The sequence below is a fragment of the Musca autumnalis genome, unplaced genomic scaffold (genome assembly GCF_047663935.1).
Source record: "Musca autumnalis isolate F117 unplaced genomic scaffold, ASM4766393v1 scaffold_3, whole genome shotgun sequence".
Lineage (NCBI taxonomy): Eukaryota > Metazoa > Arthropoda > Insecta > Diptera > Muscidae > Musca > Musca autumnalis.
The window spans coordinates 199,067,248-199,084,709 of record NW_027411866.1 but is presented as its reverse complement, the minus strand read 5'-3'; the positions used below and the strand labels follow the sequence as shown (position 1 = coordinate 199,084,709).

At 39.5% G+C, this 17,462-nt stretch overlaps 1 protein-coding gene across 2 annotated transcripts in view; it reads left to right on the top strand.

Annotated features, from left to right (window-relative positions):
- tay (tay bridge kinase) overlaps window positions 1-17,462 on the top strand; it is a 170,595-nt gene that overhangs the window by 27,969 nt on the left and 125,164 nt on the right. For both annotated transcript variants that reach the window (XM_073976237.1, XM_073976236.1), the window contains exons 5-6: window positions 8,929-8,976; window positions 9,092-9,118. In XM_073976237.1, coding sequence (XP_073832338.1) covers window positions 8,929-8,976; window positions 9,092-9,118 — 75 coding nt within the window. The remainder of the gene's footprint in view (window positions 1-8,928; window positions 8,977-9,091; window positions 9,119-17,462) is intronic.

The window sequence follows — 17,462 nt, the reverse complement described above, 5'->3', positions numbered from 1 at the left end:
TGGCGAAGGCTGTGGGCCTTCTGAGGAGCGAACCCGCTTCACAGTCTTTGGCTGCAAGGACTTGTTCGCCTACTCAGAAGTCGATGGTGTCCCAGTCGATCCTCCCGTCGTTACTTCCGAATGGCTTGCGCGGGTCTCAGAAACCCTTTTGTTCATCCGATTTAACCTCGTCAGTTGGGGTAGGATCCAGATTTGGGACAGTCACCTTCCCCAGTTGACTACCCTTACGAGAGTCTTTTGGTGTCGGATTATGCCCCTTATCATTTTCCAATCCTTTCTGATCCGGGTTCGGCTTCGGAACAGCTTTAGGTTCCACCTTACTGCCAGAAGCAACATGCTTCACCTCCGCTTTTTTCCTTGTCCTTGTCAGCGACAGGGTCTGGGAGGAAAATTTTGTCCACCAAGAGTTCGCATCTGGGTGCGTTAGGATAAGTTCTCTCGAACTTCCTAAATAATTTGAGCTTCCTCATCGTTGGCCATCGACTTAGAGTCAGTGGCTGTTGATGGATCCTCTTTAGATTCACCATCAACATCCATTGACTCAGTAGCAATCTGCCTCCTAAGCTTAGTATCGGCGGGTGCCGATACAGGACCAGACTGGATCAGATTTGTTGGGGGGTTGCGAACCAAGGTCCACAACCTCTTCGAACACATCACCGTCAGTGGACATGTCATCATCAGACCTCCTAGTTGACTCAGCTGGGATCACCGTAATGTCCAGTTCGTCGTCAGTGAAGGTGAGATTATTTAGCATGTCCTCTGGTGGCATGGTCGGAACAAGTCTCTCCAGTTGGTCAAGGAGTTCCCTACTCTGTCTCTCAAGACTGTCTCCAATCACTTTGAGATTTCCGTGTAGGTCGTCCCCGCCCAAAACTCCGGTCCTGTCAGCCGTGGACTGATTTACACCAGTTATGGCTAAAGCATTGTCCTTTGAAATTTCCGGTTCGTCAACAATATTTTGGATTGAATTTTCTGGGTAGTACGTAAGATAACCCACGAAGGGAGAAACCGATACCGATACGATGTACATCGTATTATTTCTTACAATCTTCAATTATGTACCAAAAATGACGGACCACTCTTTCGGGTACCTGCCACACAAAATTTGGCAACATGTTGTGTATGTGGCCCTAGTTAAGACGATACCATTTTTTCGGTGGCAAACCCATACTTCCTGATAAATTGCATCAAAAAACCCCTATAGACGTCAGAAGTATTGTGGTTGCTTCTTTTCTTTAGGTCCGAGGCTGAGGGTATATCTTTTAATACCCATCCAAAAATATAAATTCCCCTAACAAAAATTGATGACATTTGCCTTAATCTATAATTTGGACATTTTTAATAAAGTTTATACATTCCGCGGCCCCCTTTTAGATAGATATGTGTTATTGTGAAGGTTGAGGTGAATGTAAATATACACCCAATTACCTAATAACTGAGAACTCTTATCACAATTCAAAGAATAATATTTATTATTATGTGATTAATAAATAAAATAAACAAATCCAACCAAAACCACAAAAGTACAACGACGGCAAAGATGTTTACTTAACGGCGGGTGGGGGTGGTGGCGTTGGTGACACACAACACACATTATAATTTCCATTAAATTATCAATTAGGCCAAAGAAAGGCTAATTGAGTACAATTTGACTTGCAATTGTTCAACATCCCCCCTCACTCTTTGTTTTGTTTCTCTTGGCAGCCAGCCACGCTATTTTGATAGGCATGTCAAAATAGTTTAGCTAAGTAGTTAGTTACACGCTTATTAGTTAGCTGATGGTTGGTTGGTTGACTAACTACTGTGTAACTTATTTATTATCTAATGAAAATGTCTAACAATGCGGCTGGGTAATATTTAATTTGATTGCTGTTAACTATATATAATTAAATTAATTTATTGTCATTGACTTTGAAAAAATATTGATAAATTAATTGAATACTTTGGCAACAATCGTTGTTGTGGTTGTTGTCTTTGTTGTTACTATCATTATTCTATTTATTCACAAGTTGATAATTTCTACCGCCTCGTGTTGTAGACGTTTATAATAATTACATTTTAATTGTTTACGCTCATAAATATTTATTTAGCTTTGTTTTATATTTTTATTAGTATTTGTTTCCTTTTTTGTTTTGTTTAAAGAATATTGATTTTAATTAAGTGCTATACACCACCAGCAGCAGCGCAGCCACATTCTTGTTGATAAGTGACACCACGTCGTCATGAGTGACACTTTTAATTTGTTAATGTCAGTTATTATAAATTTGTTCTCTGTCCCCCTATCGGTGTGTTGACAATATTCAAATATTTATATACTTAGGTCTTCATACGTATTTGTACAACAATCTAATTAGGTATTTCCATTATAATTCTAAATTTAGTGCTAAAAAATGTGTGATTTTGCGGTTTTTAATCAAACAAAAAATACTTTGTGTTTCTTTCTACACAAGGCTACAATGTTTTTTTTTTTTTTTTTTTTTTTTGTGCAGAGAAAATTTGCTGACAGGTGTTTGTTCAAGTGTGAGGTTATGTCAGGTGTTTAATTAATGTTGTCTGTCAGTTTGATAGGGAGACACCAACTTTCACCAACAAACTAACAATTTTGGCAAGGAAAGTTGTCTAACGTGACTATGGACTAATCATGCTTGTAATTTTAAATCATCCGGTCCATTATAGATAAACTATAAAAATTCAATTTAAAAGATTGCGGTTATGTGGTAGATTTGTAGTTAGTTTAGTTATAAACCCCCAGACGAAAAAGCATAGCTCCAGTTTGTCCAATATTTCCCAACACAATTTCCGAAGAATAATGATTATTACTTTTCACACCGATTCTAAGTAAGCGTTGATGTTCATTTCTTGAGTAGAGAGGGCTTACCGAAACATCGGGATCCTATCCAGAACAATATATAATAAATGTAAAATATTTGAGGAAGATTTGTCTTAAGTATATATTAGGATTATGACTTTTGCAAATTAGTCCCAGTGGTAAATTTTTGTATAAATATAAAGCACCAGTACTAACGACATCGGATTTCTGTACAGAGAAAAATTTACATTAGTTTGAGAAGTATTTTTTCCATACAAGAAGATGGTCTCACTCAACATTGGATCCCTTTGACAATCTTCGTTTGAAAATCAATCTAACCTAACTTTTTATACCCTCAGCATTTATGCTAACGGGCAAAATGTGCCTCATCGAAATAATGGTTTTAGACCACAAGTATGTTTGGACGAAATGTGTTTCAGACAATTTGGAGTCGATTGAGCAATGTCCGTTCGTCTGTCTGTCTGGCTGGCTGGAGCGCACGATAACTCTCGAACGGATGAACCGATTCGGCTTTCGTAATATTTTGCCCAAACTTAGTTTAAGTTCGAAGATGGGCTATATCGGTCCACTCCTTCCGGTACCTCCCCCACAAAAGTTCGAAAATTTTCGGAAAATTTGTGCGCACGATAACTCTTGCAGGGAGTAACCGATTTGGTCCATACTTTGCCCATCGTAAAATGTGTACCAAACTTAGTTAATGTTTCAATATAGACTTAATCGGCCCACTCCTTCGGGTACCTCCCACACAAAATTTTGGAAAAGTTCAGTTTAGGACCATCTCTCGAATCGCTCTGATTTTTGTTTTAGCTACTTGTATTCACTGCCCTCCATACGACGGTACAAGTTTCATTAGGGGCAAGTCCATGCTTCCTGAGAAAAGAGCCTGAAAGTTGCAAAAAAAACCTATGACACCGAGTGAGGTGGTTGGAGCGCAAGATAACTCTAGAACGGATCTGCCGATTCGGCCCTAAATTTGGCCGTAGTAATATTTTGTCCAAATATAGTTTAAGTTTAAAGATAAGCCATATCGGTCCACTCCTTCAGGTACCTCCCCCACAAAAGTTCAAAAATGTTCGGAAAAATTGTGCGCACGATAACTTTTGAAGGGAGTGACCGATGTAATCCATACTTTGCACACCCTAATATATCTACCAGATATAGATCAGTAGTGGGATTCTCTAGGGCATTTTTTGGTTACCAACAAAAATCGGTCAAATTAAAACGCAAAATTATGAATGAAAAGTTCAAATAAAAGTTGACATCGCTGTTGCTATCGGTAGAACTTTGCGACTACTTTCTATTGGTGGCTAACTTACCGAATGATATCGTTAATTATCGAAATTATACGCATTTTAATTTTAACGATTTTTGTCGACAACCCAAAAATGCGTTAGAGAATCCCACTACAGGTTCGAATATGGACTATATTTGTCTACCCCTTCTGGTACCTCTCACACAAAATTTGGGATAAGTTCACTTTAAGACCTGCTCTCGAATCACTTTGATTTTTGTTGAAGCGATTTGCATTCGCTACCTCCATTACGACGGTAAAAGTTTTTTCAGGGGCAAGTCCATATTTCTTAGGAAAACAGCCCGAAAGGTGTAAAAAATCCCTATGTCACCCTATGTGGCTTTCGGAGAGCACGATAACTCTCGAACTGTTCAACCCATTTGGTCTTCGCCATATTATATCCAAACTTAGTTTCATGGGGCAATACCGGTCCACAATTTCCGGTACTTCTCCCCAATATTTAAAAAATGTCACTAAAATTCTAGGACGATATCACTTGAATGGGGCAACCAATAGGGTCCAAACTTTGGATCTCCTAATATTTTGTCAACATTTAGTTTAACTTCTAAAATGGCCCATATCAGTCCTTCCTAAGGGTACCTCCCCCACAAAGGTTCAACATTTGTGTCTGAGTGCAGTTACTTCCTAATCCACATTTTTGTCGGCAAGTTCAAATGTCCAAAAAGGCCCACAAAATTCTGAAGAGGCCTTATATACATTCGATCTGTCCGTAGGTGAAAGTTTTGACTTCACATTGGCTGAGGGTATATATCTGTCGGCAAAGCCGACTGACACTTTTTTACTTTTTTCAATTCATTTGAGATTTCACAGGTTAGGTTAGTTATGTTATATGATGCTGCCATCTGTGTAGAAAAGGGGGAAGGGAGATAGGGTTGAAAAGGACAAATAAACAAATTGAACCGTCCCATGTCCATTTTAACACTCCTACAGTAAAAAGGAAACGGGAAGGGAGGAAAGAAAAGTGGAGTGGATACAACAGACAAGGAATGATGGAGAAGAAATTGAACGTAAGAAGATCTAAAGTGATTCGCCCTATAGCCATTTAAGGCTCCTACAGTAGCTTAACTGGATCTCAGATTTTATGGTAAAGAAGTAAGAAAGAGATTTAATTTTATAGGCACTAAACTAGTCTGTGCCTTTTGTTCATCAGACTCTAGGACACCGTCAGAGATGATGCTCGATCAGTCTCTTCCTCGTCTTCGCAGAACCTGCATTACTCAATGCTGCTGTCCTACAACTTGCTATTGTCATAGATCTTATACGGCAGTGACCAGTAGAGACCACTATAGTAATTCTGTTTTCTGGCTTACTCTGTGAAAGCAGGGATGAAATTCTATATCCTGAGACTACCTCTCAGATTAACTTTGATACATTACATCCAGTTCCGACCAGACAGATTCTTGTTGTTTTCTCAAAGTATAACTTGATGAGTTTGTCGAGGAAGAAGTAGTGCGGTTGTTTGACACAGTCCTCCACGTGAGAATGAGCCTGGCCAAGCCGTACATTGCTATGCTCAACCACGTCCGAGATGAGGATGTCCCGAAGACGACCCTCAATCGTTTCAGTCTCTTCCTTGTTCTCGCAGAGCCTGCATTACTCAATGTTTTTGTCCTCCAACTTGCTTGTCATAGCGACCAGTAAAGACAACTACAGCAATTCTGATCTCTGACTTGTTAAATGAGATTAGGGATGCAGTTCTACGCCCTGAGTTTACCGGACTTCGATACTTGCATCCAGGTTCGTCATGATAGTTTCTCAAGTAGATCTTGTCGAGAAAGAAGCAGAACTGTGGCTTGACAGAATTCTACACCTGTAGGTCAGAACACTACTTATTCATCATTTCCCTCAGCATTGCAGTCAGTGTTCTGGTACCCAACAAAACTTAATAACCCTACCTTGCCTTGTTATACGGGCCATAGACTGTGGGCATGCAGGACAGCATTTGTAATAGTATTAGTAAATTTTGAAGTTTTTGTCAATGTATGTGTGAGTATTTTATGCAGGATAGAAATCAATCAGAGTTCTACGGATAAGTTAATGGGCATGAGTTCTCATAACACCCCCGGAGAACGTCAGTTAGATCATTCACTTGCTGTGCAAAGTTCTGGAGTTTCACACAGTCGTAAGGAAGCTACAATTTAGAATTTCACCCAGTGGTTCCTTCTATGGTTCCTATAAGAAGGTTCCTTTTACCTCTATACGAGACTGGAAAGTGCATTGCTCTCTGATCTGACAATACGGGGTGCCACCGTGGTGTAATGGTTAGCACACCAGCCTTGAACACTGTATGCCCGGATTCGATCACAGGTCACATTTTCAACGGTGGCAAAAATATCCCTCAGCATAATGTTGGCGACATTTCCCGAGTATTTCAGCCATGTTCAGACTCGGTTATAAAAAGTTTGAAAGTATCGGTCGGAAAGAGATTTACACTCAGCCTTGGACCTAAAGAAAATAAGTAAACACAATACTACTGACATCTATAAGATTTTTAGGGCCAATTTCTCATGAAGTATGGACTTGCCCGCGAAAAAAAATTGTACCATCGTAACCAGGGCCGCATACACAACATTTTGCCAAAAATTCAAAAATGGTCCCACAGTAGTCCTTAAACTGTACTTTTTCCAAACTTTGTGGTGAAAGTTTCCGAAAGAGTGATCCGATATAGTAAATATTCGGACATAATTCGAGTCTATAAGAAATTATACCAAATCGGCTTCACCCTTCAAGGGTTACATTACGTACTACTCAGTTTAGTTGATGCCCCGTCAATGCTTTTTTGGAGCTTTTGGACCATTATCTCAGGAAGTATAACCTTACTCCCGAAAAAAATTGCGCCGCCTTAACAGGACACGCAACTTACTGAAAAAATTTCAAAACGACCCGAAACGAGCTGTTGAACTGTACTTTTTTCAAAGTTTGTGTGAAAGGTATAAGAAGGAGTATACCGATTTAGTCCGTATTCAAACATGATATGCAAAGTTAAGATCAATTCGGTTATGATTTTTTTTCACGGGAATTACTACTCTTATGTACTAGATAAATGTGTATATTAGGCCGGGGCGATTTGAAACCCCTAATGGGTCCTTCGCGTTTCTGGTTCCTGGGATTGAACTGAGCAAAATAGTCCACTGGACCATATGTCTACGATGAAAATCAAGCCTCCCGATTTTGCCTTGAAGTTTTTTATTGACAATTTTTGGATATTTTGGCATATAACAGTCAAACCATTGAGATTTTCGATCCAACACACAGACCAAAATTGTAGCCAACACAATTATCAAGAACTCTCTAGTACATCGCAAAAGTATTGGAATGCTCCTTCAGGCAGTTTTGGCCTTGAGAAGGAGCAAATTTTTCGGAAAATGTCGATAAATTACATTGTGCTACAAAAGTTGACCAGAAAATATTCAAACGTTCTTATGCAAAATTTTATCGTGTTGGGATCCATGGAAAACGTAAGTGCCTTTAGTTTGTTTGGGTCACTTCGGAATGTTTGTGGGTATGTCAAATCGAATACCGATTTTTTTATAGCATATGTTCAGGTTAACGAAAAAATCGTAAGAGGGCTTTTATGTCCACATTGTTACTTGTAACCAGTAACGAAAGGATCATAGTCGGGCGGGGCCGACTATATGATATCCTACACCACTGTGAATATGTAAAATATAGGAGATATATATATCAATTTGAACTGATTTCTATATAATATTACTAGACAAAATTCCGTCAGACATTCCAAATTTCATCAAAATTGTACAGATCGGGGGAAAATATATGTGGGAGCTATATCCAAATCTGAACCGATTTCGATATAATTTGGCACACTTATTTCTAGACCGAATTCAGTCACATATTCCAAATTTCATCAAAATCGGACGTATATAGCCCGTTTGGTGCAGCAAATACGTCAAATCGGCCGAAAATATATATATGGGAGCTATATCCAAATCTGAACCGATTTCGATGTAGTTTGGCACATTTATTTTTAGACCGAATTTAGTCACACATTCCAAATTTCATCAAAATCGAACGTATGTAGCGTGTTTGGTGCAGCAAATACGTCAAATCGGCCGAAATTATATATGGGAGCTATATCCAAATCTGAACAGATTTTCACCAAAAGCAATAGCGTTCTTCCTATGGCTAAAAAAATTATATTACCCAATTTTCAGATGAATCGGATAAAAAATGCGATCTGTACGTTGCGAACAAAAATACATGGACAGACGGACGGACATGCATAAATCGACTCAGAAAGTGATTATATGTATATCCACAAAAGGAACTATGGGTCTATTTCGTTTCCTTTTGTATGTTACATACAGGGTATAAAAACTTCTCTTTCCCATTACGCCCTTAAACTCAATCACCTACTCGTCCACAATATCAAAAACATGTTGTCTAGTGTTTCTATTATTGCTTTTCAAATAAAACACTAGAAATCGAAATTTTTTTCATATCAAGTTTCAAGTAATAAAAACAAACACTAAACTACTCGTAGTACTACTTCTAGCCTGGCCAACCACCATTCACAGCAGCAGCACTCAGTGAGTGGTGAGCAATTGACCATTTATTATTTTTATTATTGTTCGAACATTGTTATTTAATAATAGCCCAGCTAACAGCTAATTCATAAAATGTAGTTAAGACCATAATTAGTTGATTTAATCTTTTTTCAAAATGCTTTCCATAAAAATCGTTTTAATTGCCACTTTTTCGCCATTAATCTAATCGTTTCTTATTTTTTTTCTTCCTCTAAAAACAACAACAACTACTATCACAGGCGGCGGCAAACAGTAGAGTTAACAATATTGGAAAAGGATTTAATATCGTAAGTTGAAATCATTTACGAAATCACTCAAACCAACACTCACTCAATCCCTCCCCCTTCCCCCATATATTACTTAACTAATAATTTGTTCTATTTTTTGTTGTTTTGTTTACAGTGTGATAGCGGCAATGATGAAAATAAGGTAAGTGTGGTTTTAAAAATATCTATTTTCAATTTTTTGTTTTGAAATTTATCTGTTTTTTAATGAATTTACGAAAGATCAAGAGTTTTAAACGGCATTTATTAAATATGTATTCAAAAGTAATTAATTAAATTATTTTAATAAGATTGACAACTTAATATGTATATTTTGTTTTCAATGACATTTTAAATTATGAATGAATGAATATTGTTTTGGTGTTGGGGGGGGGGGGTATTAATACCATTTAAGTATTTTAAACCACCCAAAATGATTGATAACATTGTGTAAGCATTTATTTGTTTATTTTGTTTATTGTATTGTTTTCGGCGTGGAAAATCTCTGTCAAATTTGTCGGTTTTCTTTGATAAGAATTTTGTTTTCTGTTTGGTTGTTTGCTTTTAATTTATGACCTCAATTTATGTGGGATTTTCGAAATTCCACACGTTTCTAATATTTACTGTAGCGCCATGATTTTTTTTGTGGGTGAATCATCGACAAATGTTAGTTTTTTTCTACTCTTTTTTTTGTGTTGAGTATTTGATAACAACATTGTTGAAATGTTAATAAAATATTTGCCCCATATAAATGTTTGTTTAGGGGGAGAGAAATATATGAAGGAGTTAGTCAGGGATTTTCGTCTTGTTGTGCATTAATTTTTTTCGATGCAATTCTGGGAATATTTGAATTATTTTTGTATTTCAAATATTTTATGTTAATAATGTTTAAGTCGTAATTTTTTTTCCTGAAATAATGGTCAACAAACTCCAACTAAACTGGGTAGTATGTAAGATAACCCTCAAAGGGAGAAACCTTGTCGTATTATTTCTTCCATAATAATTTTGATTATTGATTATATCGGACCACTACCTCCCAAAGACAAAGGTTGGAAGGAATGCAGTTTAAGACTCGCCTTGGATGGTTTTTCAACTTTTGGCAACAAGTTTTGTATGCGACCCTACTTACGACAGTAGAATTTGTTTCGGGGGCAAGTACATACTTCCTAAAAAGTATTCCAGACGACAAAATTTGAATTTTTCCAGTAAAATGCCTAAAAAATTGTCATTTCGGTTTCATTAAGTTTATACGAAAGAATTTTCCTGGACGGAATATCGGATAGGGAGACCGCCGCAAGATCAGCTCCTTCCCACAGAGCGCCAAAACCCTCAAGTGTCCGAACAAGAAAATCTCGTGACTTCTTGTTCAGACAGTTAATAAGCTTGACACCCTTTCGTAAGAAGGCGCTGCCAAACTGTCGGTCTTCCTGATCTTCCAGAAACTTTGGCATACCGAAGACCAGTTTCAAAAAGCAACCAGTGACTGTCGCTGATTCTACCATTTGGTCTTCATTCTACCAATTTAAGGTCTTTATCATCTGCTACTGTGACCGGTCTACTGTATGGCTTTTTGCGTCCTTGACCGTGCGCCTTGGAGTTGCCTTTTCCAGAGGAGGTGGATGCCTTTTCTGTACTCAGTTGCTTCCCCTTGGTTGTACGCTTAACGGCCGCCGCATACGAGGTTGATGGTTCAACCAGCTGAGAAGTCATCGTCTTCTTAGGTAAGGCTGTGGACCCACGGAGGAACGAACGCGCTTCACGGATTTATTCTGCGGGGCATTGTTGGTTCCACCAGAAGACAATGTTTCCTTAGCTGACCTAACCATCTTCCTATTGAGACCAGCATTTCCAGCCGCTTCACCCTTGCCTTTCGGAGCAGAATCGGGCTTTGAGGCAGAGTCCTTTACCGGTCGGTCACCACTAGGGGTGCCCATTGGTTTGGGGTGCACTCATTGACCTTTTTCCTTTACCTGTCGGTCCAGGTTATGCTTCGGAACAGGTTTCGGCGCAACACATTTGCCAGAGACAGTAGGCTTAGCCGGCTCCACTACTTTATCCGGGAGGAAGATCCTTTCCACCTGGAGCTCGCAATGAAATTCACGCGGGTAAGTTCTCTCGAACTTCCTTGTGAATTTAAGCTTACCCTTGATGAGGTGGACCTCCCTCTCCGAATGCATGTTCGCATCTCTCCCTACGAACTTGCGGAGATAGGATACGGCACGTTTATAGTGCTTCGCATCAGATGCTTCTCGTGCAGACGCAACCTTGAGTCGCTGCCCTTTGTCGGGGTCTCGTTAGATTCCCCGTCGTAGGACATCGTTTCAGTTGCCGTCTGCCTTTGAAGCCCATTGTCGACATGTGCCGACACAGGACCAGTCGGAATCAGACTTGCATCCGGTTGGGTATCAAGGCTTGTACTCCCTTTGCTAGAGCCACAGCAATCTTCCTGTGTAGGCTTGGCCGGAATCACCATGGTGTCCAGCTCATCATCAGTCAGGGTCAGATTGTGTAGCAATTCCTCCGGGAGTGTGTCCTCACAATGCTCATCCGGTACAAGCCTATCCAGCTGGTCGAGGAGTTCCCTACTCTGCCTTTCTAAACTGACAACCTTTGTGAAGTCCGATCGCATCGCTGGGCCCGATGGAGTCAAGTTGGCTGGCCCCTTGCGCAGACACCATTGGGATCCGCAAATGATACGGACAGCTTGAAACCATCGTTTTTTTTTTTGGACTTAACTGAATCCGGTGTAGTTATTGAAGTTTTAGACTGGTGACTTGGACTAGGGGACGGAATCTGTTTCATAGTTAGCGAACATTTTCTCCAGATTTCTGTAAATTCGGAAGTCTAGAACCCTTCCAACTTCTGTTTCCCCCAGTAGCTTTAGCGGTAGTCGCAGGCGGATCTGTTACACTAGCTGAGGTCTTGTGTAGGGGATGTGGGAGAGTGATCCATCTCATAATGCGCACACTCATCCGTCTAGGCGTCCTGCTTGGAAAATACAGGTCTGTCGGAAGCAACTGACGTTCTATACACTGAGGGATTTGCTCCCTGATCGATTGGGTTGGTGCTAGTTAGACCAACCGAGGAGGATGCCTCTCTGATTAAGATGGATGACCGTAGTGTCCATCTCATCGTCCGACAGAGATGTCTTCCCAGTTGCTCACTGGAGAACTTTCATAGGGTGGCACTCGGCTTAAGGAGATAGAGAAATTTCCTGATCTTCATCTGATTTGAACCCCAGAACACTTCCAACACCTGTTTCCCCCAGTAGCTTTAGCGGTAGTCGCAGGCGGATCTGTTACACTAGCTGAGGTCTTGTTTAGGGGGGATGTGGGAGAATGATCCATCTCATAATCCGCAGACTCATCCGTCTAGGCGTCCTGCTTGGAAAATGCAGGTCTGTCAGAAGCAACTGACGTTCTATTCACTGAGGGATTTGCTCCCTGATCGATTGGGTTGGTGCTAGCTAGACCAACTGAGGAGGATGCCTCTCTGTTTGATTAAGATGGATGATCGTAGTGTCCATCTCATCGTCCGACAGAGTTGTCTTCCCAGTTGCACACTGGAGAACTTTCCCGACTCAGACCTAGGTTGGCACTTGGCATAAGGAGATTTAGAAATTCCCTGCTCTTCATCTGATTTGCGTCACTCACAACGTCCATCTTGGGTGTGGAGCATTGTAATCCCCCGAATTCATTGCCAGTGGTCATAGCACGAGTGTGCTTTATCCATAGAGAATTTGTAAATCGGAGAACTGAGAACGGTCATGGCATAGTCCTCCACAACCATGATTAGGACTTGGTACCTAATGCGCTCAGGTATCAACAAGGCTGCGTTTTATTACTATCTGTACACTGAACAAAAACCTGAAATACCGATGGGTACGCGTTCCTTTAACACCCTGGCGTTAGGGGATTCATCTTTATGTAGGAGATAAACAACAAAAAAACATGGTTCCACAACATCCCATACGGGACAAGGTAGACTTCTCTCATATCAATGAGTGCACCCCGATTCATATTAGCTCAATGATATGGGACCTACTGTTTATCGCCGAGTCCGAACGGCGTGTCTTAAGACACCACTTGTGGAGAAGTTTTTCAAGGCTGAAATACTCAGGAAATGTCGCCAACATTACTGAGGGGTATTTTGCCACCGTTGAAAAATGTTTGATGTTGCCTGGCCGGGGAATCGAACCCCCGACCTTCTGCGTACAAGGCGGGCGTGCATACCATTGCACCACGGTGGCACCCATAGGAGATAACAACCTGATAAATGTATTTCGCTCGTCCCAAAGGTGTACTGTGAACTGATTCGCGGCAATATCCTTCCTCCGTTCTCAACCGGGCTTGGGACCTCTGCTATGGCGGAGTTTGGAGCAAATCGAGTTCTCAGTTCTAGAGCCTTTGAGCCACTATCTCCCTACCATGCTCACGAACAAAAATTGTAATGGTAATCAAGCATTGCCTTCGGTAATTTTTTTTTTTTGCTTTTCTGGTTCGGTGCCGGAAGGAGTGAGGTGAGATGTGCAAAGTTTATACAAAATCGCTTACTTCCTTCGAGAGTTGTCGTCTACACCAGTCAGCCAGACAGGCGAAGATAGCTAGTCAGTGCACCTCCTTGATTCGCGGCAAGATCCCCCCTCCTCCTTTCTCAACCGGGCTGCGGCGGAGTTTGGAGTAGGTACTGGAAGGAGTGGATAGGGATGTATGTGCCAGACAAGCGGAGACTAAACATTGTTTTAAACGAATTTAGACTTGACATATGTGGGAGTTAACCCGCTGTTTATCGGATCAAAGTATATGATATTTAGCCACAAGTTGGAGGGTATAACGCCTTATTTGTATTGGAGCTTTTTGTCGGATTAAATCCTTTATGACGATTTAAATGACGTATACGTAATGATTTGACAAGTTTTACCCACTGGATTTACCAGTAACAAGTAAACAAACTATTCAAAAGTGGCAAATTATATTAGGGTGTCCCAAATAATGTTATTTTGCTTACTGAAATAAAATTTTTTATGTTATAGGTTTATTTGATTCCAAAATCCTCAAATATTAGTGTGATCGTAAATATAATCAAGATCGGAAATACATATAATGATGAAGAAATTTTGTATGGACCCATTAGTGGATTTTTTTAGTAATCTTTCTTTACTTCTTGCCCTCTCATTTTCCCATACTTCATATCAATCCCAAAAGAAGCAAAAACTCACATCGCAGCAATTTTAATTTCGCCTTGAAGCCAAACTCAAAAAATGCTAATTTCACTACAGATTATTGACCCCATCTCTTGCAGTAGAAAATATTTTTTTTTGGCTATTTTGTGTGTGTTTTTGCTGTTATTTATTGTTTTTCTTGGTAATTCTCATACATCAATAAAAAATAATATTATCTATTAATAAAAAAATTAATTTATGAAGCAGAGAAAAAAGATTGCTAACATTTGACTTTGATGATCAATTGATTGCTTGGTGCTTCGTGCTGCATACTTTCTCCTTCAATGTTCATTAAAAAATTTGCAAAAATTGAATAACGACATGCAAATTGTTGTGTCAGTCGATTCGATTTAGCTGTCTGTCGTGCTGTTTGTCGGTATGTCTGTCCGTTCGCCTGTCTATCTGTATAACGCTCCCATTAACCTCTTCAATTCATCTCCCCCTCCTCTTCCCCTGTGACTTATTTCTCACAGTTGGTGCAATTGGCAAAAAACTAAACTTTTTGCTAAACTCAGCTTATTTCAATTTTAGCTTATTTAGCAATTGGTTAAATATCACACTCTGTTGTTTGTTGCTCGTTAAAACTAACGAACGAACGATGAAACGAAACAAAAAACCCATTGAAAAGCCATAAAAAATTAAGAAAAACACCACAATTATGATAAACGATTACACTGAGGTTGTGATTTTCAAACCAACATGCCAAACTTGCACTCGCACTCGCACACACAACCAACAACCATTATTAGGTTTCATTCAATAGCCGCAACCATCCATTCAAGCTATAAACGAGGGTGTGGCAATAAATTATGGGAAAAATGAAGACAAAACCAAATCTTTAAACTTGAGCAAGTGAGCATAAATTTCAATGCATTATTTACGCTCACTTGCTTTCTGTAAGCGCACACTGTCGGTCGCTGGGGCAAATATTTGCCTAATGTGACCTTACCTTAAAATAATCAGTTCCATCAGTTGCTCAAATTTAGACCAAAGGCCACAATTTCTATGCTTTTCAAGTGTTATTGTTTACCTTTTGTATGTGATTTCATTCACAATAGCACAATGTGACTGCTAATATGACTGCCTGTTGTTGTTAGTTCATGGCACAATAATACAAGTAGAGCGGCAAAAACAGCTGATTATCACACTAATTGTCAAAATGCATTATCGTGAATAAAATCACATACAGAAGGTGAACAAGCAATTCGTAGTAATGCTATTGTGAACAAATTTGACGTTTGCTATGATTTATTCCACCATGAAATAGTTCCATTGTTACCGTGGCCCTATTTATAACAGATCCCACATCAAAAAACGGCTGATCGTGATTTAAGCTGTCAAAGCACACTATTGTGATTGAAAATAGTGATCAGATGTTTATACCATGATGAAATAATAAGGTGGCGTAAAACGGCCAGCTGATTGGTTTCAATCTGTCAAATTTTTTGTTATTGTGAATAAATTGTATGAAAACGAAAACAAACATTTTGACATATTGAAGAATTTTTGGCAAAAACAGAGTTGTATTTCTGCTACTTACGTGACCTGTTAAATAGATCTTGGTTTATACCCTCAGCCCTGAAGGCCTAGACATATAAGAAGCATGGCATTCTTGCTTAAGTCAAATCTCGTAAATGAAAAAAGGCCAAGTTCAACCTAATTCAAATGTGATTCTGAAATCTTTTTATTAGGTCGAACTTGGTCTTTAGTCTTTTATCAGATATGACTTCAGCAAGAATGCAATGCTCAAGGCCTACAGAAGGTCGGCCATTCAGAGTTCTGTTAACAACTTTTTTACATTTTACATTATTGTGATTTAAGTTTCTTTGTATTTTAAATCACAATAATGTTTTTGACAGCAAACATAACAATCAGATGGGCATTATTGTCCGACTGTATAGACTGTGGCAATGCTTCTTATGTGTCGAGGCCTTTAGGCTAATGAGGGTATATACACTTTGATACGACCAAAATTGTCCCTAATCGAAATAATAGTTTTAGACCCCAGGTATGTTCGGACGAAATCAGTTTTAGACAATTTAGAGTTGATTTAGGCATGCCAGTTCGTCTGTCTGTTTGACTGCTGCCCACAATAACTCTCGTACGGATCAACCGATTTGGTTCAAATTTTGGGTATCGTTATATTTTGTCCAAACTTAATTTAAGTTCGAAGATGGGCCATATCGGTCCACCTCTTCGGGTACCTCCCACACAAAAGTTCAAAACTTTTCGCTAAAATTGTAGACATAACTCTCGAAGTCTGTGACCATACTTGCACATGGTAATATTTTTACCAGACATAGATCAAGTTCGAATATGGACTATAGCTGTCTACGCTGTCGGGTAAAACCTCCCACTTAAAATTTCGGAAAAGTGCAGTTTAAGACCTGCTCTTGAATTTCTTTGCTTTTTTTACCAACAACTTGTATTCGCTGTCCCACTTACGACGTTACAAGTTTTTTAAAGAGCAAGTCCATATTTCCTGAGAAGATGGCCTGAAAGCTTTCAAAAAATCCTACGGCCACCTATATAGTGGCTGGTGCGCACCACAACTCTCCAACGAATGAACCGATTTGGTCCAAAATTTCCCTTTCGTAATATTTTGTCCAAACATAGTTTATGTTCGAATATGGACCATATCGCTCTACTCCTTCGGGTACCTCCCACACAAAAGTTAAAAAATCGCTAGAATGGTGCGCACGATAACTCTCGGAGGTGTTAATCAATTTGGTCGATACTTTGTACATCGTAATATTTCTGCGAACCTTAGATAATGCTCGAATATGGTCTATAGTATTATTATGTCAACACCTTCGGGTGGGTACCACAAAATTTTGGAAAAGTGCAGTTTAAGACCTGCACTCGAATCGATTTGAATTTTTTGCAACAACTTATACTCGCTGCCCCAATTACGGCGGTACAAGTTTTTTTCAGGGGCAAGTCTATACTCCCTGAGAAAATGACCCGAAAACTTTCAAAAACCGCTACGGCTACCTTGTACAGTGGCTGATGTGCACGATAACCCTCCAACGGATGAGCTGATTTGGTACAAAATTTGCCCTTCGTAATATTTGATCCGAACCTAGTTTATTTTCGGTCTACTACTTCAGGGACCTCCCTCACAAAATTTAAACACGTTTGGCTAAAATGATGCTCGCGAGGCCGAGTAAACGAGTTGGTCCATACTTTTCGCATCGTAATATTTCTGCGAACCTTAGAAAATGTTCGGGAACAAATTGAATACTCTACCAGCTGACGGAAAAAATCTGATTTTTTTTAATTGTAAGTT